At 42.1% G+C, this 25,513-nt stretch overlaps 1 protein-coding gene across 3 annotated transcripts in view; it reads right to left on the reverse strand.

Moving 5' to 3' along the window:
• ERBB4 (erb-b2 receptor tyrosine kinase 4) overlaps positions 1 to 25,513 on the reverse strand; it is a gene marked incomplete at its 5' end in the record, with an annotated part of 567,763 nt that overhangs the window by 13,758 nt on the left and 528,492 nt on the right. For all 3 annotated transcript variants that reach the window (XM_082763474.1, XM_082763473.1, XM_082763475.1), the window contains 5 exons: positions 13,951 to 14,121; positions 15,788 to 15,885; positions 18,604 to 18,750; positions 20,664 to 20,739; positions 23,445 to 23,600. In XM_082763474.1, coding sequence (XP_082619600.1) covers positions 13,951 to 14,121; positions 15,788 to 15,885; positions 18,604 to 18,750; positions 20,664 to 20,739; positions 23,445 to 23,600 — 648 coding nt within the window. The remainder of the gene's footprint in view (positions 1 to 13,950; positions 14,122 to 15,787; positions 15,886 to 18,603; positions 18,751 to 20,663; positions 20,740 to 23,444; positions 23,601 to 25,513) is intronic.

Genomic DNA, 25,513 nt, shown 5'->3' on the forward strand with positions numbered 1-25,513 from the left:
TATGTGCCTCTGCCAGTAAATATTTAGATGATTAAAAACTTAAATTCTGTGCTAGGATGGCCACATCATCTATCTGTGGACATGCTTTGCTCCACCCTCATCACAAAAGGCTAAACCTACCGTCCTATCTTTAGATTTTCTTGGCCATGATTATAACATTTAAGTACACACTATGCAAGTGTAACAACATAATAACAAGCCCTCTCAGAATAGCCCTGTCCCAAGACATCAGGAGAGAATGGACCGGCATTAACGCACTTAATCTATTTTTGCTGATAAGACCCTCCCCAGCCAGTGAGCTGCCAACTGAGATCAGGATAATGGTATTTTCTTCATGCCTCCCCTTTAGCTCTGTACTAAACATAGCTGTCTTGCAACAGCTTCTCCTAACACAGAACCTTACAGCTTGGCTCTTCTCAAAACCGCTGGTGTCTGCACCCATTTTAATTCTCTACCGTTTTTCCCCATGAGCTAATACCCTGTGGCCACCGTTCCAAAAAGAGGAGGCAAAGAAAACAGCTGCAGTGCCAATTAGTGGGGCTGAAAATGTGATATAATTGTTTAAATGTCTTTAAATTGCTTGCTAATTGCAACGTGATGTCATCATTTTGTAGGCTTCCAAGATAAGTACTGAAAGCCCCAGCCAACTTTTATTGGTCAGTACGTGAATCACACTGTGAGCAGAAAATGCATCTGGATCTTAGCAAAAAAAAGCTTAAATAGCTTGATTTGTATGTGTGAACCAGTTTACTTTGTTCTTTTTTTTTTTTTTATTTTTTGATTCAGTTGCTTTTGCATTTTAAGTGCTATCTTGAAAGAGTAGCATATGTTCCTTTACTGGGAAGACCTTGGTTTTTGGATTTCTGATGCTGAAATTCTGACCTGAATGATCACTGTCTCTAGCTTGTTGTGATGGACAAGGACTTCAAAAAAAAAAAAAAAAAAAAAAAAGGAATCAATAATCACCCTTTTGATAGTGTAATATGCGTTGTATCTGTTAGCTCCAGAGTGCACACATCCACTGACACTAAAGCTCTACACAGCCTCCAAAAGGAGCCCAGCATTTTTAACTGCTCATGAGCAGCCCTAACCAGAAATGCCTGAGATTTCTTTCTTTATACTACATGATTCAATTTTCGGCACAAACGTGACATCGGGGAGAAACGATTAAAAACAAGCAAGCGTGCCCTAAAGCCTTTTTAAAGGCCCTTTGGTATTAAACACCAGCGATGTGTCAACTACTGTAACAGCTAATGCACGTGTAAAATGAGCCTTGATAAAAGAGAGGTAAATAACACTTGAATATTGGCTTGTGTTATTGCTTTCTATTCATTAATTGCATTTTCCAATTCCTTGCTTCTAAAGTCTCCCAAAAGTAAATACCTCCTCCTTCATAGCAAGGACATAACATTGCTGGCTGCCTATTAAACCGCAATGAAATCAAAGCCACGTTGGGTCCTGCTGCTCATGTGTACGCGGTTGTGTGCCTCTGCCTTGCCTCTTTTCACTCAGGACCAGCGTTGTGCCTGCAGGAGGGCACCCAGGGCCGCGCTCCCGCTCCTGCCTGCAGCAGCCTGACAGTGACCACAGCCTCCTCCAAAGCTGCACCTGCCGCACACTTCAGCTGGAGGAAGTGCTGAAGGTGAGTGACAGCGCTACTGTGGGACTGTGGGTGGCTGGGACTGTCACCCAACAGGTGACAACTCTGCTCTCCAGCAGGATCTGGCACCCCCACGACTTGCTTGCTAGCACAGCCTCCCAGCAGCACCCTTAGTGCTGCGAGCATGTTTTCCCCGAACCTGCTGAGATTATTATAATTCCTTGTTCGCTAAGCAATCTGCTAAGCTCATGCGACTGACAAATTTCTCTTTACTCAAGGCAAGGCTTTAGTAAACTGCACACACAGACGCCTGAACCCAGATAGTGCTCCTGGTCACACAAACACCCAGCTCCCTTTCACTCCATCTGCTCTCGTACACGAAAAGCACCGAAGCAGGCAGCAGGAGCAGAACACTCCCCCCACCTTCTCAGTCCCCACACGTACCGTCCAGGAGCATCTTGTGGCCCTCGCTTCAGGCAACTCAGTGACCACCTGTTTTGATTGAGCTCTGCGTGCACTTAGAAGTAACTCACTTTCCTCCTTACCTGATTAGAAACCAAGCCAAACCAGGTTTACCTGATTTAAAACCAAGTCAATATCCAGGCGCAAGTCACCACACTGCAGCCTCCTAGCAAGCATAACAGGTCGAGTAGATCTTGCTGCAGCAGTTTGCCCAGAAAGAGGACAGCTGATTTATGCAAGTGGGTCTGAATAATATGCTGGGGATGCTCTGGTGGGGCTGCAGGCAGAGCACACCACGCGGAGCTGCACCACCAGCCCTGAGCAAACTCCAGTTACATTTCAAGGGAGCTGTCTGGTATTTACAACTGATCTGAACTGAAATTCAAATAGGAAAGACCACTGCAGGAGAGCAGCCACCTCTGCTCAGGAACAGTCCTGCTTCCCTCTGCCCTGCCTCTGAGAGCAAACATGTCTGAGACGAAAATCAAAGGAAAAAAAAAAACCCTGTACCACAAGACTGTTGTGTAATGCTACACAGAAATTAAATGCCGTTTGTATATTGATGGCTAGAGGGCTTTGCAGAGCTCTGGAGGTTTCTGGTCCTAGCCCCTGCTCAGAGCCAAGCTGTGTAAAATGTAAAGTGCAGCCTGGCTTGACAAATCCGGCACACCACTCACATTTGCAGTCACACACGTTTGTTGCTCCACCAGCACTCACGCTGCTTCCTCAGGTCTGGAGAGAACAGGTTCAGGGAACCTTTCTCAAGAGGAAAGTTTTGCTTCCTGGTGTCAGAGCAGCAGTGAGCAGAGGCAGGAATGCAATACACGCAGGACAGCTTACCCCACACCAGAAGACCCCCTTGCTGGCGAACAGCTGGTGCACAGGTAAAATGGATGGAGCACCCTGGTGATCCCTGTATGGGTCCTACAGGATCTGAGGGTGCTTGAACTTCGGATGCTACCACTCGGTATCTTCAAGCAAGCCTTAAGGCGCACGTACAATTAGATCTATTGACTTCTACAGGGATGGACAACTACCCTGACTTAAGGAGCACCCATGAGACTGTGAGCTTTGTAGTTTATCCTCTCCTCTTCTGAATCAGGGAAGTTTAATGTTCTACAAAGGTTTCCCACCACTCGTTCCTAAAGATGGGTAAGTCTGGAGCATGAGGCAAACCAGAGAATCCTCAGTGGTACTGGAAAGGATTGGTGTCTGCGGGTACGGTTGGAAGTGGTTCTGGGAACACTGAGGTCTGTGTTTTTTCCTTCATCAGCCTGCTCTTTCCATGCCCCCACTGTGGAAACTCAGGCACTGCTCAACTGGTATGTGCAATGCAACTGACCAAGGGGCCCTGGGCTGAGAAGCTGTCACTTTGCTGGCTGGACAAAAAAGTTCACGAGTCTGGCATTCCTCATGCTCTCTCTTCTGTCCAGCCCAGGCTCCTCATTGTACTTAGGAAAACTCCCTTCCCCACTGGGCACTTTCTCTAGGCCCGTGAAGAAAAGTCCCCAGGTGACACAGCTTGGCATCAGGTATGGGTCAGCGCTGGCACCCTGCAGCACTTTAGCACAGAGAAAAAAACTCACAACATTCTGGAGACATACGCCTTCCAAAACCAGTTTGGGATCTGTGCATGTCTCACATCGTTTTTCTCAAGCACACAAACAGAAATATGTCCTTGGCTCAATGGTCATGAAGTCCCATGGGGAGCAATGAATGTGTTGGAAATTACAAGTTCCCAGCCACTTTTCCAGCATTAGCCTTTTTCAGAATATGGGTAAATGTTTTAACTTAAATATCTATGCACTACAAGTATAAAAAAAAGCGTAAAGCACCATTCTGTGTGAGCTCTCATCTCTGATGTCTGCCCCTTCCACGACCAAGGTATAATCCATCCAGTTTAGATCAGTGAGATGAAATGGGAAAACAAAACAAAACAAAACAAAACAAAAAAGGACTAAGTCTTTTCTGTATGTATGCTTTTTCTGCTTGCCATTTATCAGAAAAAAGGTGAGATGTGCAGGCAGTGTAAGCTCACAGAGGCTGCGGGTATGACAGAAATATGCCAGAGCATGTCCAGGCAGTATGGCGGGTTTATGACATTCCTGAACTTGTTCAATATCAGTACAGGCAGTTCACTGGTGACCTGGATTCAGTTCAGTACTGACTTAATTAATAGCTGCAGGTGACTCGTAGATAACATCTGTCTGTTTTCAGACTTCCAGGTTCTTTTAGAGCAATCCGTGCACAGTGGGATGCCCAAATTTCAACAGAGCCTTCCAGGAGTAATATGGCACAGACTGTGAACAGTAAATGGTGTAAATCATAAATGAAACATGCCTAACATTCTTGGCATAGGTCTATAGGAAATGAGATACCTAAATACTGCACAGACTATTTCCTGTGCTATTACTGGAAAATACCAGACATACACCCTCCTTTTTCTGTCTAAAACCTCTCCAAGTAAGGGAGTCAAGGATTAGCAGACGGCTGATGAAAATAGCCTGTTAAGAGGTGCAAGATGTGGCCACAAAATCAAGTTTCCTAGCACACCAGCACGGAAACATAGGTGAAGTGCTCTGCCATAGCCCCACCTTCAGTACCTGGCTTGTGAATAAAAGCTGTGCTCTGCTATATTGCACCAAAAATCCTCCATGGAACCATCCCCCAACCTCCAAACTTCCCAAACCTTGCACCTTGCACTGAGCTTCAGGAGAGTTGGCAAACAGACTTCAGCTGGCAAAATCTGCAATTTGACATAAGCGTGGCACAAGAGCGAAGATGCAAAAATTTGTTTCCCCTGCTATTTTATATGAACACACTGGAGTGTCAAGCAGACAGGAGAGCAGGAAGAGAGGCAGCTTGCATGTGTCTGTCTTCCTCCTTCAATCCCTTTTACTCCCGTATCCTCCCTGTCACCACTGACTAGTTTTCTGTCACTCCTTTTCTTTAATACACACTCCAAGATGTTTTGCAGTAAACGGCCCCTTTTAACACTGGGCCAGTTCCCCACCGTTGGGAGGAGACGATGTACCATCGCCTAGCTACTCGCACAGTTCCCTGAGGGAGAGAAGGGTCCAGGCACTGCTCCTGCTCATGTAGCATCTGTCCAAAACACAGGAGCAGCGGCAGCTCTTTTTCTGTACAAACCTCGAGCTTCAAATCCCCAAACAGGGAAAGGATGGGGAATGGGACCTTAAAGCCGACAACAGGGCCATGATTTGTGATTGCGATATGGCAGACCAAAAAAAAAAAAAAAAAAGCACAAAAGAAAGTTGATGAGCAACACTCTGAGCAGCAGCCCCCTCCTATGCTGCACGCTGCATCGCCATCTTCCCCAGTCTGTTTTATACAGTAATCAAAGGGTATTCTGAGCCTCTCAAAATGCCATCAGCCCTCATTGAGAATGAAATAGAGCACATCTCCACTGAAGCCTTTACAGCAGTAATCATTACAGCATGCTGGCCTGAACAGGGAGCTCTTACAGACAAAGATGGGTTTTAAAAATAAAATAAAAAAGCCTCCCTAAAATCTGAATAGAAACTTGATGATAATCTCCCAATTTTATTATGCAAGGGGGAAAAGAAACCCATAATTGTGCACTCTTGGTCTCTTATAGCGAAGAATAGGCTTCTTGATGAAATGCTGAGTTGATTTAGAGCAGGGCTGAGGTTCGGGTGGCAATAATACTCTAGAAGAAATAACCATCCAACTGATTTGGATAAAATAATCATTTTTTAACATTCTAAATCTAAACTTCATCTGTGCCTCCTCCCACTTCTCCCCACCACATCTTTTGGAGAGTCTTTTTATAGCTTCCATAATTTTTCCTCCCCCCCTTCCAAATGACAGCATTTAACAAGAAAGGCAGACTCTTTACTCTGGCTAACAAAAGGAATTTTAGGCTGTGTTGGCATTTATCCCCACTGAACGTATGTTTAGAAAGTACAGTGTTTGGCACAGGACGCTCCCGAATCCTCCTGCTACCTTATGCTCCAGGCGTTACCACACAAGTCCTGTCGCCGTGGGATGCTGTGGATGTTGCTCTCCGGCTCGTGAGCCCCAACCATCAAGGGCAGACAGGTGTTTAAATGACAACTTCTTGGAGCCTTGCCAGGTGCACTTCCAAATCACAATCCCTTGTATTTTCAGGTGTGGTTATTGTTTTAACAAAACCACAAACACAATTCCACAGAAGCAGAGGTTTTTCACTAGCAGTTTCTGTTTCAAACCCAGGCACCAAAGGAAAATTTTCTCCCAGCTCTCATAATTATTTCCTGACTCTTAGTCCATTTTTCCAACTACTGAATTATGTAGAGTTGTTTAGCTTGCTTTTTTCCAAGAATGCCTCATCAGTGAAGTGTAGAAATATTTATTACTTATTCTCTTTATATCTATTGACTTTTTTCTTTTTGGGAAAGAAAATGGATCAGCTGTGAGCTCTCTTGACTGTTAACAGAGCCAGCAGCTATTCATGGATTACGCAGATGCTGCCTGATTTTAAACCAGTTTATACTGAAGCTCAGTAAATTTACATGTCAGATATCAAGGTTTGAAGCAACAGACAGCTACCATCTCTTCCAGTGATTCCACTGAGTGTTAACTTGCATTAGGTCTCACCAGGAGTACTGTGAGCTAGTGACTTGTTTTTAAACATGCATTAAATTAATAGAAAAGGTATGCTCAACCCCAAATGCCAGCCAGCACTTTGAGATTGTCTGACTCTGTATGCCTGTATTCAGGAGCCTGAGTTTGACAGAAAATAACTAACACGTTTTAAAAATCCTGTTAAAAATTCCTGTTTTAAGGCACTTGACCTCCAAATCATGAGGCAATTTAAGAAGTTGGTCCTGATATTCTATTCAGGTTGAGAAGGGCTTGGTCCTTGAGAAATTTCATTTATTTCAGCTGGTCTGGCTGCAAAGCAAGAGACTAATTGCCATAAAACAGTTTCAAAGATTTCTCTGTGAAGAGCTGGGCATCATGTATTCTCTTTGAGTTCTCCATATGAATTTTCTTCCTTTTTCCTCTGGCAAACTTAGCACGCTTTAAACAGGTATTTAAATACTCGTATTCTAAATATACACATTTTGAGAGAAGCTTTCCTTTTTCATATAAATTATTAAGACTGACATAATTTTTCACCTAATGTATTTTACGGCCTATTTTTGCATGTTTATTCTTCCTACTTCATTCACCGTGAGCAATGAAATAATGCTGACTAGTGCCACTCTGGTATTAGTCCTGCTTATCATGGACTATAAAATGGCCTGGTGCTATCTACATTTCTAACAAAGACTAGAAATAGACACACTTCAGAGAATTCTTCCCAGAAGAAAATACTTGCAAGAAGAAAGTTATTGTAGGTAACACATTTGTGATGGTTGACTAGGCACCAACAAAACACGAACAGCTACTGAGAACTTCATAATGGAAAAGGCAGAGCAGAACAGACAGGAGCCTCCCACCACCAGGATGTCATTAAAACTTAGGGAAGCACAGAAGAGGAATGAGATCTTCCAGGAAAGCTTGGTGGGACTTGCAGAATTACTTTGAAGGTTTGATGGCAGCAATTGCAGTATCTGGTACACTGTTACATAGGCTCTACTAGGAAAATAAACCAAACATAGTATTTACTGAAAGATACAGAATGGATTCATACGGAGTTAGAATATTCCTAATAAACCAAGCAGTTTTTCAAGAAAACTACAGAGATTAAAAAAAAAAAAATAGAGGCAGAGTCAATGTAAGTTTCTGAAATGCTATGAAACCCTTTGATACAACCTCTAGCTAATTTGCAAGCTCATCATTTATTCCAACACCTGCCTAAAGAAGAGAGATCCTTGCAGAAATGCTAAAGAAAGACTCCCAACATTTTCAATATTTTTGATCACCTTTTAAGGAGAAGGAATTAAAGACACTGGATAGAAAGTAAAACAACAAAAATAACAACAAAACCAACAAGCAAAAAAGCCCACAACCCAACCCAACATGAAGCATGAAATCTAAGGAAAGATTTGGTTATTATTTGGGGGAAGATATTGCAGAAGCAGAGGGATGGCAAATGACACAAACAAACCTAATAAAAAGGAGACATCAGTGGTGTTCTGCCCTAACACCAAACGTGTACAAATGATGCTATCCTACTCAGCCCCTTAGGCAGAAGAGATTTCTGGTAACTGGCAGCTTCTTAATCTAGCACTAAAAGGTGTGTGGTGGACAGTTTCAAGATCCAAACCCTGCTTAAGTCCATGTTAAATGCCCACTGAGACTCTTCTAAACTGTGATGTATTTTCCATCCCAAATGATATGATCAAGATAATCTTTTGGGAAGACAAACTGCACCTCAAAGAGCATTTCTGCACTTGAAGCAGAAATTAGGAGACGAATCCCTGGCTGATGTTATGCCAGGAGGTTAGACAAAATACTTGTATGGCCCCATCTAGCCTTGATACCTCTTCACACAAATTATCTATTGACTTTGGGATGAAGCAGTTTTACTGCTATCAGCCCCACATGGCCAGGACATGTCTGGAGAAAAAGTCTACTCAAGATCAGGGTCAATTAACTGCCTTTTCTTACAGAAAAAGAAGTGAGGACTAAGAAGAAAGTGATTGCTACACCAAAGCCCTGGGCACAAGGAGAATCACAAACAAATCATGACTCCCTCCTGAATTTTCTCTTTGCCAAGAGAAAAGGATGCTAGCTTTCCCCACCAGCAAGGACGGTACCCCTCATACAAGCTCACCTGTGCTGGCACACTGGGAAGTGCCCCTCCAAATCCTGACTGCTCTCCAAAATCCCTCCTTCCAGCTCTAACTGAGCAGAGTGGTGCTTACCGTCCCCACCTGCTGGATTTCAGTCTGTAAAGGAGGTCATTATTAGTCCTCAGATCTGATCCACCACTGGAGCACTACAGGTACCTTGGAAATTCACCCATTACTTAAGAGCCTAATTAATGCTGCTGAATTCCGGCAGCCATCTCGCTGGATGAACAGTCCCTGTTGTCTGTGATAAGCTTTGGAAGGGAAGATGCCACACTGACATGAAATGCATCTAAAAATCACTAACAGCCTTCTCCTTTATAATTCTGTAATTTGGAAATGGCTACTTCTCAAATTCAGAAACCAGATCAAATTAATCATAAAGGTAACTCCTTGCCCAGTTTCTCTCTGGAATGATCTTTTTATGTACAGACACGTACAGATGTTCAGCCGTGAGACATTCCCAGCCCTAGCGCTGTGCCAGGACTGCTGGGGTGGCATACCAGACACTACTCAGGGAACTAAAAGCTGTCTTTTGGCATACCAGACCCTGCTGTAGCCAAGCGGAACAGTCTCCCTGGACATACGAATTAGACCCCTCTCCTAAAAAACTAGCTTGGTACTTAATTGCAGGGTTGGCAGACATTCCATGATATACAGCGAATGGAGTAGAATTACAGAGACAGCATCAGCAAGTAACAAACAGTATAGACGTTTTTCAGGAGGAATTAGCCAAGGATTTAGAGCAAAAAGCACCACTGGGTACACAGAGTGCTTTCTGTATTAGTATTATCTCTGTGCACACAGGACAGTACTTGTTACAAATACCTGAATGAATCATCTAATGGCTGTGAATGTAGGACACTCAAGCACTAACTGGGGTACCGTGCTCCTGGAAACACTGCTGAGGATTCGGTTTATCTCTCAGAAGCACAGACCTTCTAAAACTCCATGTTTTTAGAATATCTCTAGACAAAGGAAAATAAAAGCTGGAAAAAGCCAAAGAGCTGAAATTGCAACTGAAGAGTTCAGATGCCATGAAAGAATTCAATTTAGCTTAGGATGCTAATTTTTTACTTCAAAACTGCATCAGTCTTGGGATGGACTTTGTAACACAGGGCACTGCTATGGGCTTAGAGTATGGGCAAGCTTCTGCTCCCGGCAGCACAGGTCCTAAAGAAATGCTGGTACAAAGCCAGTCTGGGTGCGATACAAGTACTGAAGCTGTGTCTGCACCTTGCACCTTCAGTACATCTCTAATCCCTGGAGGAAGAAGGATGTGACACTTGCTTTGGAGCTGGAAACTTGCCTTGAGGTTTCCCTCTTTCCAGCCCTCTTGCTGTGAGCCACAGCTCTGTGCTATCGATTCACATCCAAATAGCTCTCACGTGGGAGGGAACAGGCACATGCTGCTTTATGCATCCAACCAGTGCTTTACGCTCAACCAGCGGCGCCTCTCCCGGGCAAAAGCTGCAAGGATTTAGGGCTGAGATCAACCCAGAGAAACTTTAGCACTTTCTTTAGAAAGTAAATGCCCTCTCTCAGGCCTTTGAAGCCTAAGAATTGGAGGGCTCATCATCTCACTGCAAACTCTTGTCCCCAGCCTGTGGTCCTGTAATGTTAGACTCCAGCCGTCAGAGGAGTACAACACCCTGCCACCGCATAGCCTGCTCCTCCCTCACTAAAATGACAATCAGAACAACTACGATGGGAAACAGTATCTTTCAAGCTTCTCATCTCTGAAAATGACAAGAAGATTATGTAGCTCTTTGTGTGTTTTACTTCACCAAATTGCCTGGCAATCTCCCCATAAAATTTAATTTGCCAGACGCAGTGAACACAAACTACCTAAGCTGTATCAATTCATTTGGCATTTATGGCTGCAGCGGTACCATAATGAGTTTGTGTAATATTAACGTTCACTATACCAAACAAGCACGAATTGTAAACTATCCAAAGGAAACACAAAGAAAGACATAATCAGGCAACTGCAGGTGGAGGGATCTGCCCACACGTCAATTCTGTGTGATTCTTGTCACTGACATCCCCTGTACTGCACTATATACAGTAAGTGCACAAGTACCTTATAGGACCTACCAGGTATTGTGTTTCAAACCAACACTAATCTTCACAGGAAGAACTGTTAACACACCAAGAACTGAGTGTTTTCAAAAAAAAAAAAAAACCAACACAGAGGCATGTAGCTTTCTGTACAGAGGGAACACAAATGTAGTACATCCAAAAAGAAACTCCCAGCAAAGGAAACCATGGATGCAAAGATGCTGTGGGGCTTTCAATGCAGCCCCAAGCCCCTCCAACAACTTTATGCTGTGGCCTTCCTGCAGTTTGGATGTGCATGCCTGTGTGGCAGTCCTAGCAGTGCATTCAGGAAATGCAGGGCTGTTAGCAAATAGAACTGAGACTTATACTGATCTGAGACACTGGACTAGCCCCTCTATATTATAAAGGTTAATATTGTTACAGGTCAGAAATCAGTCTGCAGCCACTCCAGCAAGCGCTATTATAAATCAGCTGCGAATTCAGTGGCAACTTCTTTGCCCATCTGTTCTTTCTGCCTTAAAAATTACCCCTCCGTAAGGAGGCTTCTGCAAAGAAGAAAAACGCTACAAAGCTGGAGGGGGTGCAAAGCCACAGAGCTGAGTGTGAGCCTCCTGTCCCCCAGCTGCCCTCTGTGAGCTAGAAAACCTGGCTCAGAATCTGGAAACTTTTGGCAAAGGGTAATTCCAGATTTAAGTGTTAGATTGTCATATGATTCCAGAGAAAAATTCCCAGCAGTAGGAGCTACTGAAAGCAGGATACAGACTTGCTACTGTCATTAAATTGAACTGCAAAGCAAAGCTCCCACTGACTAAGTGGGACAAGATCACAGTCTCAAACCAAGATGGGAAATTGCGAGCTGCAGAGAAGAGACATCACATCAAGAATGTGATGGAGCCTCTCTGTGTGACAAAATGAAGGCGTGGGGTCTCCTTCTGCAGTTCTGCTGACTTCAGGGGGATCACGTGTGCAAGCAGTGTGGCTGCAAGTTGGGCAGAGGCTGTGAGAAAGTTATTTAAATTTTTGCACAATAATAGTAATACATATCTGGGTTTGCTTGCCATGAATTTCTCAGTGGGAGTGTTGGCTACCCTGTGTTGGTCTAAGTGTTGGCTGTGTAAAACAAAGTTACAGTGATCCACAGCGGTACACAAGTGAGCAACTTTTGAAGGTAACTATTGCCATTTCCTCCTTTTCTCAGAAGCTGGCAGTAAAGGAAACAGAACCTCTCCAGAGACAGGTGAAGTAAAACTGACTTATTTCAGATGAGCGTCAGCCCTAAAAACTCTCGTTGCAATAAATGGAAAGTTTCTTGTTTATTGCTAAATCATGCATCATTCCCCTCTGCACTGCTGTCTAGTGATGCAGGAAATGCACTGAATCATAGAATCATAGAATCATAGAATCATAGAATATCCTGAGTTGGAAGGGACCCTTAAGGATCATCAAGTCCAACTCTTGACACCGCACAGGTCTACCCAAAAGTTCAGACCATGTGCCTAAGTTCACAGTCCAATCTTTTCTTAAATTCAGACAGGAATTCACTGGGTGAATCCAACTTAGCCACTGGGACTACAACCCAGCCTCTTCCAAACACTTCTCAAGTCTCCTTGCCTTTAAAAACAGTAGCAATTTCCTTATGAATTTATCGGATATTGTTTAAGGCTAGGTTTTGTCTTCCTTATTCCAGAATAATTTACTCAGGAGAGATGAAATAGCATCATGCAGCGTACAGTTAGGACATGAAAACTGACCTGGTTCCAGCACTCTTTGCTCCATCACTTACCTCCTCCCTTCCACACGTGGTGTAATCAATGCATGATGGTTTGGGTTGGATTCAGACCAGGGTGTGAATTTGGAACTATCTACGCTATGGATAAATGTTTGATAGAATTCTAACCCATACGGAATAAATACCAGCATTTCAATGAGACTGCACTTAGTGGTTCAAAATGGGACTTTCCACTAAAAGCAGAGTGGAGAGAAAAATCCAGCCCAACAAGGGAAGTCCCTAATTACTGAATACATCTGATGCTTGTGCAAATGTCCTGGCATCAGCAATGACATTTCACCATTTCTTAGTTTTGTGAGAAGGGGGGGCATCTACTACTAACTATAAACGATTAAAAGGCCAGAGCCAAATGCAGCACTGCGCAGAGGTCAGAGCTGCAGACAGGGAACTCTAGAGTGAAAAGGAATTCAGGAAACCTGCACTCAGGTCCCACATACAGCAGTGCTCCTCCTGTGCTGAGGCATTTATGGCAGAGTTCATTTCACCAGACCTCATGCACCAGGTCTGAGACTGTTCTGGAGCTGTCAGCGGTCAGCAGATAGAGAGAGACACCTCCAGAATGTGACTTATCCCACTGTAAATGTCCAAAGCGGGCAGAAATCATCACCCCCTGAATGTTCAGGTGAAGAGCTTAGATTGTATCTCAATCTTTTTGATGGTTACAGTTAAACAAGCTGAATTCCACCTGAATCCTCTCTGTGCCTCAGTTGTTCCTGTAAAATGATCATTTCCTTCCCTAACAGGGATTTTACAAAGATCAATATGCCAAAATCTCTGATATGCTCAGCCAAAACCCATGCTTGTGAAGGCGGGCCCTGAAAGCATCACATATAACAGGGAAAGGGGCTGGGTCTGAAATCTGGCTTGAGACACAAAAGCAGCATTATCTATATCTTCCAGCTGCCCTCAGTTACATCAGTGCCAACCCTGTCAAGACGAAAGGATTGCAGGGACAGAGAATGAGAGCTGTGTACTTCCTGCCCAGGATGGTACACAACTGAGAAACAACACTGCCTGACTTCAAAAGCTTCAGCTGTGCTTTCAGAACAGGCAGTTCAAGTCGAGCCTTTGTTCACTCAAGGCTGAGCTATTAATTCAAAATTCACTTGGGCACAATGAACAGGGAACCCAGTGACAACATTTTTATAGTCACTCTCCTTACAATGGAAGCTTGTAATTCCCAAGGCAACTCTCACCTGTGTTTGATTAGTGTACTTAAATCTCCACCTGTGCTTTTATAATAACCAGTATTTTCTGTCAGAGCTTGCTCTTACCCTGTTGGAATCAATTCTTGTCCTGGAAGTGTAGATGGGAGGAGGGATATTGAAGGCTTGAGGAACAAGATACTCTTCAGCATCCATCATATCTTCCAGGTCTTCTTCATCGAGAAGGTTTTGAAAGAACTTACTGTCATTTGGGCTTGGTAGTTTCATACGATCATCTCCCTGAATAGGTTGTATGGAGAGAGGAAAACAGCAAAGAGATGGATTAATTTCCCAACAGGGAACTTAGGCCTTCTTCATGCCCTAGCAGCCAGGCTGCAGGGACTGCACATGCTGTTTTATTTGTTCTAAAGCACCACATCCACGTCATTTGATTTTTTTACTGGGAGTATGATGACAGAAAGGGAATAAGTGCATAAATCAAGCAAAGCCTTTTTACTTTTTTTTAATTTTCTTTCTTTTGGCATTCTTGTGACTAAGCTTTTATTCTTTCTTTCTTTTCCCATACAAGCTCAGTTTCTGACCCAAATTCTGTCAAGGTCTGATGTATTTTGTGAAATATCTCAGCTATTTAGGCTTGCATGTTGGGGAAAATAACATGGCAACTGCTGTGTTTGGATGTTTGCTTTATTTTCATTTGTATTTTTAGGGACTTGGTGGGCTAAATTTCCCTCTCATCCATATGGAAAGTTCTGTGGAACGTAACAGAGCTGAAAGCAATAAAAATCAAACTGGGTAACAACAGCAGCAACAACAATAAGTATTTTTTACTGAAACGGCATTTACAAGCCAGAGAGGCAAATCATGGCTGTGCTTTGCTCAGTGCCAAAAACCATCAGAAAAGGCAGCTCATGCCCTAAACGCCTAACTGCCCATAGAAATGATACTAAATTTAACTGCATGGATCAAGAGTGGCCTCCCCCTCCTCAAGAATTACTCTACCACGTGTGAATTCAGCAGGGAGTCATGGCTGCACTACAGCATTCATACAGACCTGTTTAAAAGCTCAACAGCAAGCTCATCATTCTTGATGGCCTCTGGAGGGAAGGGGGAATCACAATGGCAGAGATACCAGTGCAGTGGAGCTACCCTGGTTTCTCTTCAGGATGTACATGGCCCATATTGTCTGCAAGGATCACTGGAGAAGAAGCCTAGTGGGAAGGAATACCCACTAGACTATATGTAGTTGTAACAAGGGAGGGAAGGGCAGGGCAAAGGGAGACAGGGAAAAGAGATTCTGAATGGGGAAATGTGTCCTATTTAATGAAGTATTTAAATCAGACTGATTTTTTCAGAGTCACTCATAATAGCTGAACCTACAATTTAGCACAGTGGGGAATACCACAGGAGAAATAAAGCACCATAATTCTTCTTGACCAGCATTGTACTTTCCAAATGTATTTTACTTCTCAAGTTGCAGGAGAGTAGCATATGTTGGCGCTGTGCAGTAATACACCTCGTGCAGGCTAGCATGCCTACACAGTGAAATGAAACACTGTGTGATGAGACTACCACTAGTCCCAGAAGCAGTCAGGAGGCACGCAAGTGGCAGCCTGTGCTTCTAGAGAATCTTCAGCTAGGAAATCTTACCTCAGTGTGAAGCTAAGAACCAGCTGGACTTCCCTCCACACTGTACTCCATGATGTGGAGGTGATATGAGTGTGAGAGTACCTGTGTCAAACTGATTTCACGCTTTGGTCTCTGGTGTTTCTCCTAACTTCTGAGATACAGACACTGGCTATTCTACTTTACTACTGTATAGTACTACAGTCACGGCGTTTGATTTAAGTTCAAGAGCATTCTGAACTCCCAAAATTCAAAGGCAATCCCCTTAATAATCTGGTTTGATAGGCAGATTTTTTTTTTCTTTTCCCCTAATATTGCTTACCTGAATTACCAGGTACCTTTGAGGGTCTCGAGCCATTCTAGAGAATTCAGCAGCCAGCTCCTTGAATTTAGGCCGACTGTCAGCATCAATCATCCAGCCTGGGCACAGATCAAAGACAACAAAGTAAGCAGTTACTTGTCAAGAAAAAAAAAGCATTAAGTTTTTAAAAATGCACAAGTTTGAAGTGAAATGATGTCCTTGATAGTTCTTGCCTAGAGAAAAAATGCAATAAGGAGCCTGGGAAAACCAGGAAGATGGAACTCTGACACCTCTAAAGTGAAAACATCTGGTCCTGGCCAGAGGAGACTGGATGTTCCACACTGCAAGGGTTTCTTAATTTGCTCTGAGTTCCTGTTCCCCATCCCAAAAAATAGAGTCAGTAACAAGGCCTTGTAATTTTTTGTATTTGGCCGTTTAGATGGCAATTCTGACCATCTTTTATTATGGATCTGCCTTATCTGTAATATAATTAATCTCCGATCTCATCTGAGCCTAGTGGGTTTATTACAAAGTCACTGCTAAACACATTTCTTTTAACTGAACTACTGTTCCACAGTGGTTTACGTTACAAAGAGCTGTTTGACAGTTCTACAGGACGACTGACTTCCCGTCCTGCCTTTCAGTTAATTCTGCATTCATGTATCTGCATCATTAACACAGACCTCACACAAAGCATTAGAAGCTATTTTAATTGTGCAAGGGTGATTCTCCGCTCCTTCGTTCTCCCACAAACATTCATTAGGAACAACAGTTCTCAATCCCTTCAAGTGTTTTCTGCAAAACAAGCAAGTAGCATAGGCAGTCACTACTAGCAACTAGTTTATCTCAGCGTCAGCTTTTTCTAAGGGAAGATTCTCTCAGCAACTCCCCAAGAACGCGTTCTCATTTGTCAGGGAGGCAAAATGAAGCAGGCCTTATCTCCTTCATAGCCTTTAACTGAAGAAGCGATCAAAGCAACAACAACAACAAAAGCTATTATAAAGAACTCCACTTAGTTCTTACAGGACTAAGCCTGTACATCTAGCTGGGACTTTCCATCTTCCAGAACAATCAGTCTGCTAGGACTTCTTTTGTTCTCTGAGAATAACCTCATACTCATTAGAAATCCCACCAGCTTCAGTATATTTGCACTTGACCAACATGAACCCCTTGTACTGTTCTGGTGATTTCCCTACCTGCATGCACTTATGTTAAAAGGTCTGTGATAATTCAAGCACCTTTCCTCTCTGTTTCCCAGATCTACCTGAACATGTTGAGACTGCTAATTGTTGTATGCATGGTTCTGCAGCATTTATTCATAAGTAACAGGAAAGTACCGGTGTACTGGTCTCCATCCCAAAGTCACCAAGACATGGTTTAATTATTTGGTTTCTTTAGTAAGACTCACAGAATTGTCTTTAGGGTAGGAATGTGATATGAAGGAGAACTGATCTATTAACTAATACAAACAACTCTTTTCTAAGTAACATTGGAGGTTACCAAACATCTCCTGTCCTTGTATCAGTATGTAACAGAATGGATAGCTGATGTTGAAAAGAAAATCCCTCTCTACCTCCCTATCACAACTACCTGGCTGTAGGAACCCAAGGGGATTGGCAGGCACCAGGCAGTGCTGGTGATTCAAATCTTGCCCATTTTTGGTATGCAGAGTCCAAATTACATTAAACCACACTGAAAATTCCCCCACAGTACTCTACTTAAGTGTTTGATGGAGTCACGTTATTCCCCAGTCTTCAAACTACCCTGAGAACAGGGTAGAACATAGGATATGGGCAGTTCTTCACTGTCTTAAACTTTGACATGTCCGGAACTGAACCAGCCCATACTATAGATGTGGTGTTCAAATTCTTCACCACTACTAAGCAGTGTAGAGCTCAATACTTTAACAAAGGGTTGGGGTAGGAAAAGAAGAGATGAAGTACTGCACATTCCAAATGCAAACTCCTGAATGCATGAGGGTGTTCACACTACCAGCTTCACGAACTGCTAGCAACTCTAGCTGTATTCAGAAAAAGCTTATTTACCTCTGTTAGTGTTATTTTCTTTGTGTTTTTGTGTACAAGGCAAAAGGGAAAGGTCCATAGAAGATGGATGAGATAGCTGTACATTAATCTCACTTAAATTAAGTCAGAAACACCAGAGAGATGTCCCTAATTCTTTTTAAATTAGAAGCATAGCCTTAGAGAATATAGTCACTAGTGTAGGTATCTTGAAGATAAAAAGGGTAGGAAGAAACCAACTACAAGTTGGTTTCCTTTTTTGCTGAAGTAAAAATATCCATAAATTATTATACTGGACTAAGAATGACAAATCTCCGTTCTGTATCATTCCTTATATTAATTTTGCTTTTTATTATTACTATTACAATCATCAATTCTTTACTAACAATAAAACATTCATGCTTTCTTTCCTCAGTATTTGGAACCAGCATTTCTCCTCCCAACCTTCACTGGCTTAGTATCCATGTACCATAATTATGTTTAATGCTATCTTTTTCAACATCAAAATCAATTGTCATGGAAATGACAAGGGTTTACAATAACAATGACACAATTTTGACTTCACAGCAAGAATTTGAGATAGCATCTGACAGTAATAAGAAGCTAACTCAACTCTTCATGGCTGAATTCTTATATTTTGCAACTGCAAAAAAATGTGTACACACTATTTAAATGGAATTTACAGTATCTTGGGAAGCTTTTGTTTTGAAACAGCTTGCACTATTACCCAGCACTGTCAGAAAATATAGATGCAAATATTCTAAAATAGCATTCTTCTCGCACTGAGCATGGATATTAAAAACTACAATTACTTACATTTCACCATCACCATATAAACGTCAATAGTGCAGATTGGAGGCTGGGGCAACCGCTCTCCCTTCTCCAAGAGGTCAGGGATCTCTCGAGTTGGGATCCCATCGTATGGCTTTCCACCAAAGGTCATAAGCTCCCAGATAGTGACTCCTAGACAGAAGAGTGATAATATTTGAAGTCATACTACTCAGATTGCTACACAATTTCTTACAGCTCGGTATTGTGGCCCAGTTCTGGACTGCAATCTCTTCATTACCAGGGCCTGTGAAAATACTCAAAGTTTGGTTTGCCATTTAACAAGCTCCAGAAAATGGTGAAATGGCACTTACTGTTAGGCTACAAAAGCAACTTCCCTCATTTTTATTGGCATAAAAAGCAGCATGATAGATATGAGGCACAACAGAAAGGTCTAAGACAAATAAACATTGGGAAAGTAAATGGATGCAATATTAAAATAATGTATCTTGCTCTTTTATCATATCAAAAAGGCAAATGAATAGCTGACGTACTCTGTTATTTTCAAGGGAAAAAAAAACAAAGATGTTCCCTAACTCAGAGCATCATAGTGTTATGTCATTGTCTTTGCCTTCTAAGTCATTCACAGCCACTTGTATTATTATTTTTCCTTAAAACACCTTATGGATTTGAGTTATGATACTGCTGTGCTTCAAAACCAAGATTCTCTTTTTGAAAAGCCATAGGATTGGTTTTGGCATCAGAGCTGGAAATAAAGGTCATATATCATAAGCAACAATTTGTCACCAAACAAAATCTTAAATATTGAAAATGCTTCTTTCACACCTGTTTCTTTGGTTTTGCTCTTATTTTATTGCAAAGGTCATTTAAAACATGCCTCCAGATCAGTAGCCATATTTTGACAGCTGTCATACTAATGTGAAAAGCAGTGGGCAAAAATACATTATGTATAAAACACGTATTTAGTTCAGCCTCATTCACCTCTTTGCTGATGTTCAATAACTATAACTTGTCAAGTCTTTTTGGTTTTGTCCTTTCTGATTATAAATATTCTAGGCTTCCTGCATTTAAAATGAATTTCATAAATGGAGGCGTATTTTTTCTTAAGTGATATAGGTTGTGCAGAATTTGAGTAGAAACAGCAGCTTTACATGATCAATTTAATTCTCATATATTTTTCTTAGCTGAATAGAAGAGGGCAGCTACTCAGTCACAGCAAACAGTGTCTTTTGCTGCTACCCACAGGTAGAAGTGAGTAATGAATAGAGGAGTTGCATGGCTTTTTGTTTCAAAATGATATGGCAACAAGAAATGCAAATAGGAGTCTGTAAGCCCCAGATACATTCCACTTACAAAGGTATATAAGATTTTATTAGTAATACCTGTGTGAAATAAACAGGCAGGGAGCTAAACACATACGGCATAGAAGTTCATCAGGATAACACCGTTTCCAACATTAAATGAACATCTAATTCTCAAATGTTATTTTTGTGTGTGTGGAGTTCACATGAACTGACCTGACTAACCAATTCCAAAGTTATCTGTGAAATTAAACCCATGCGTGTTTCAGTTAGCTTGGAGATACTGTCTCTTTCTCTTCTTTCTCTTACTATATTTGCTCTGTATTATGGCAAATTCCCTTTTATCTGACTGTAGGTACAGAAATTCCCATAAGTCTGAAAATATTTTTTTGACATTCATGACTTTTATAGTTAAGATTTTCAAAGGACTGCTGGAAATTATGACCTGCAGCTGTATTTTTATGAATCTGTGGCTAAGCTGAAAGAAACCTTCTTCTGTCATAATAATCATCCAAATTTCTACCAGTCCAGACCTTACGGCAGTCATCCCAGCAGGGACATCATGATAATGTATTTTTGTGAGCAGGGAAGTAAGGTACGAGACAAGTAACAATTGCTGTTTAGAGTTACACATTATTTTAAAAAAAAAAAAAAAAAAAAAAAGTAAAAACTACTAGAATTAACTCTTCTTTCTGAGAGAAAAAAGGCTATCTGTAACACAGTAACACAGCTTGGTTTAACACATTACAAGATACACATATTTAAACTAATCACGTGAAGATTTACCGTAGCTCCAAACATCGCTCTGATGGGTAAATTTCCTGTAGTGTATACACTCCAGAGCCATCCACTTAATTGGCATCTAGGAAAAGACAAGAAAAATGCAAGCTTAGAAATACAATATTAAAACAATAAAGCTGGATCGTGTACATACATAACAGCTTTCTCCCCATTTTTTCTTTCAAGTGCAAGCTTAGAAAAAAAACAGCACTACCCCAACAGCAGAGGAAGTGGTCGTCCCTGGGCTCTAGAATGGACTTTGACTCAGTGAACATACAGAGGTGAGAAATGCAAACCAGTTACCTGCAGAACTTTTCACACCATCTGAATTTCATTGATTCAGGTAGAGAACAACTCGCTTTTTCATCATGCCTGTGTAAAGTTGGGACCTATGTAAAAATTCCATCCAATCCCCTTAAAAAGCGCAGCAGAAGGTAGAACACAGAAGCTCTTCTGCCCAACAGTTTGCAAAACCTGGCTCTGCTATTTTGATTGCTCTCTAATGAGGCTAGTTAATAATGCAACGTCCATAATACTTCACAGTCCACATAATCATCATCAGGGTAAACAGGCAATAGGGAGGATTTACTGTGCTTAATTTCTAACTTGTAATATTCATTAGGAACTTAGCCTTCCCAATTGTCTGTATCATTACTGCAGTGAGAACTGTTGCTCTAGAAAACAAGTCAGAAGTCCCAAGATAGCCTCTGGCTGTGAATCATCACTGGGGGGAGCCTATCTCTTTCCTGATAGGAAAGGGTGTGTAGGCAAATGCAAACCCTGGTTTGAAATTAGGGTTCTCCCTCTGGAGTTTGTGTTGAAATGAAATTCCTGGTGTTTTATATTTCTGACCTGGGCCTTTGAGGCTCAGTCTTGAAGTCCAGTTATTTCTAATAGACGGACGCTTAAGTGAATCTTACCTGGCATGGACCTGTACAGGTCCCCTCTGATTTGGAGCTATGCAACATGTAGTGGAATAAATTGAAGAGAGATGTAACTGCATGCAAAATCTGAACAGATGGTGGGTGTAAAAGCAGAGGATGTGTCTTCGTTCAAACCCTTATGAAAACACCTTCCATGAAGTTGACTAATGAACATAACCTATACAGTTATGGCAAAAATAGCGCTCTATTAAATGGTGGCTCAGCACTTGTAAAGACAGTTCATCCTCCTCCACCAAGTTCCACAGAAGTGTACTGCTTTCATTCCCATTAAACATGGTTGGGTTGTTTTAAACTGGAACAAGTGTTAGAAAAAGCAAAGCTGCATTGTTCATCACGGGATAACTTGGCCTGGAAGGGACCTCAGGAAGTCTTGAACCTCAGGCTCAGAGCAGGGTCAGCAATGAGATCAGACCAAGTTACTCGGGGCTTTAGCCAGTCTAGTCGGAAAAATCTCCAAGAATGGAAACTGAGCCGAATCTCTCTTAGTATGCTTACAAGACAATGTTAAACTGCAAGTGTTTTCTGGATCTAACAGCATGTTTCTGTGGAACTGGGAAGTGAAACATCTGATGTGTAAATCCAGCTCCAGAACGCCCAGCAGCGTGACTGGTCTCACAAGTCCAGGACAGGATCTAACAGCTGTCAGGGAACAGCTGGTTTGGAAGGACCTGCTCATTTTCTGTCATTCACTGCCTGATGAAGGCAAGAGACAGAGAAGAGGCAGAAGGGTTACTGAAGAGGGGATGAGAGAACTGAAAGCATCAGGGAAGAATGCCAGAACTCCACCTTCCTTGCCAGGAGGTCTCTTTACTGGGGGAAATGGGGAAGCACTGGTGACTCCTCTCAACCTCTCCTTGTTGACTGAAGTGCTGATGTAACCCATGCAACAGCTGCCAGGGGCAGCAGCCACACAAATAAGGCAGCAGCCCAGCCAGGAAAAAAAGCATGAACTGGCAACAGCTGTTTTTCTCACACAAGGGCATAAATGAGCACAGAAAAACACAGATAGAAAGTACATAGAAAGCAAAATGAACACTGGGGAAAAGGAACGACAGGAGAGGCAGAACCCCTTGGGATTTTGTGACAGGTTGATTTGTGAAATTTCAAAATGTTGAGGGAGCAGCTGACATCAGTACGCAACTTCAGCCTTCCGAAATTTATAATGTATCAATCTGAAAGCATTAAAGCTGGGGCAAGGCACTGTATGGAAGTTCTGCTGTATGCAGAAAAGTAATATGGGCAAATACCTGGTTTCAAAATTATCCTGAGGAAAGCTTTTTAGTAGCCTGGCATCCAGCATGGTATTGCAGACTTGAACTTGGATGTGAGAAACAGCATCCACAGGCTCTTCCATGGTGACAGAAGGGGTGGCTCTTTGCTAAGCAGATGTAATTCTCATATGCTACAAAAACAAGCATGGGCTGTGGCCTTTCTATTTGTTTTCTGTAAAATAACCTGTCTGGGAACCTGGGACTGCAAGTTGTTGAAGTCCATACTGACCAAAGAAAGGGACTTGGCAGAAGTGCCCTAGAACATCAGTCACTCACTGAACTGACTTCAGAAGTCTTTAGGACAAGATACAAAATGGAACTTAGGAGCAAAAACTAATTCAGGGTGTGGAAACTGTTCTGACAATTTTATTTCTGGACCTGGAGAAGCTTACTGAGGAAAAATGAGCAGATTTCACACGTACAGTTCACTGCCAGAAGACAGGGCTTTGCTAAGTCACTGTCAGACTTCCTTACAAAGATACAGTCTGCTAAAGATACACTGTCCTAACTAGTAACTTCAGCAGATTTGTAACAGTGGCATACGTTTAATTCCAGACAAGGAAAATCCTCACCTTCCCTCCATCAGCATTATATTCCTTCTCATCCCCTTCCAGAAGTCTTGCCAGGCCAAAGTCAGTGATCTTCACGTGGTTTGGTGATTTCACCAAGACGTTACGGGCTGCCAAGTCCCGGTGCACAAGTCTCCTCTCTTCCAGGTACATCATTCCCTGAAGGACAAAGAACAGTAAAATAATCTTACTTTTTTCTTTCTTTTTTTTTTTTTTTTGGTCACAGTGATTAAGTAACAAAGAGAAATTCAGCATTGCCCTTGCTCTGAGCAGGAGGTGAGATCACACGACTCTAGGTTCCTTCCGATTTGAACAATTTTATGGTAATTGCCAAAAACTAACAAAACAATCAAAAAACAGCCACTGGTATCTTACTCAATCAAGTTTAGAACCTGAGAAGGTGAGACAAAGGAACTAAGTATTACAGCCCCTAGTTTTCAGACAGGAAATCTGAAGACCAGAAAGATTAAGTGACTTAGCCAAAGCCCCAGGGAAATTTGGCCAGACTGGGAGATAATCCCAGATCTTCCAAGTTCCAGGCAAGTACCCTCAATTCAAGACAAAGCTTCTTACCAAATATTTTGAGCTGGACACAAATTTTCAGTACTCAAAGTGGATTATAAGGAAAACAATTTCTTGTCCAAGGGTTGCAATCTACTTGCCTTTACTTCCTTTTACTTTTGCATGTAGTAGTATGGTAAATCACTAGATCAACAGATGTTTGTTTTTTCTTTTTTTTTTTTTTTTGAGCATATACGTTCAGGTACAAGTACTTTCGTTAACAAGCCCATCCAGCTGCCTGTACGTGTAAGGAAATATGCCTGGCCTTAACCTTTTTCTTACTGTGATGAAAGACAAGCCACGTACTGTCAGTATGGCACACAGTTGAGCACCACAGCTTGGTCTTACTAATTATATGACACATAAAGGATAGTCAGGTAGGGTTACAAGCCTGTTATTTTATTAAAAGGCATTTATGACATTAACCATCATTATAAGAACCTACAGATGAAATTACACACTTGATAATTACCCTTAAGGTATCTCTTAATATATTAGCTCTGTATAATATATATGGTAATTTTTAAAAAGTCCTTGTTGAATACCAGAGAGATCATATTAGCCCGTAATACAGATGATAATTCAGAAAGTCACAGGCAGTGATTAAAATAACCAGATTACTCAGTGTCATGGGCCAGATTTTATTCCCTCTAGCAACAAAAGAAGCTCACACATCCCTATCCCTCTAGATGTTAGAAGGACAGTGCATATGAGTAAGCCGCTGTTCATGGTCACCAGGCCAGAATGCAGCCCGTTCTGACAGGCCGTGGATGTCTTTATGAAAAGCATCAAGTGGAGTTCTGAACTGCTCTGGCATTTAGGTGAAATATTTCAATGCAAACACCACTGAAAGATTTGAGAATGTGTGGGAGATCATTTGGCATAAACACTATTTCACTGAAAGGGGACACAGGGGCTCTTTGGCACACAGCAAACAGAACTGTTTTTAAAAGCACTGCTTGTTGAAGCAAACGCCCTCTTGCCAACTGCAAATCAATGCTTTTGGCTGGTTCTGTTCTGAGAACATCACAACTCTACGTCTTTGAAAGCTTAATGGTTTTTGACATCAAATTAAAACCTGTAGGAAAAGGACAAATCTTAGGAGTCAAACACTGGTGAGTTATACAAACACCACATCATGAAACCAGAGGCACCAATGGCTTAGCAGAACAATTGCCAGCTGAAGAAATCCAACCAGAAAAAGACCACGTGGTGAAACAGCAACGACACAGTGTAACAGAGGAATGACAACCACAAAAGTGGTCCCATAAAATCCAGATGAGAATTCGTATGAGTCCTGGTTTCACATCTCTGATGCCATGCAGTAGCCAGAAATGCCTCAAGGCAGCATCAGCACTGCTCAGAAGTACTTTGTGAGGCAGGTGGAGGACAGTGGCCTCCCAGCCTCACGTCCCTGCCTGGCATCTTTCACTGCAAAAACAGAGCTTATCCCAGTGCATCACGTCCAAGGTGCTGCTTACACTTCCTTTCTACTTAGTTTGGAAAAGAAC

This window comes from Aythya marila (assembly GCF_965140915.1).
Source record: "Aythya marila genome assembly, chromosome: 6".
NCBI classification, from domain to species: Eukaryota; Metazoa; Chordata; class Aves; order Anseriformes; family Anatidae; genus Aythya; species Aythya marila.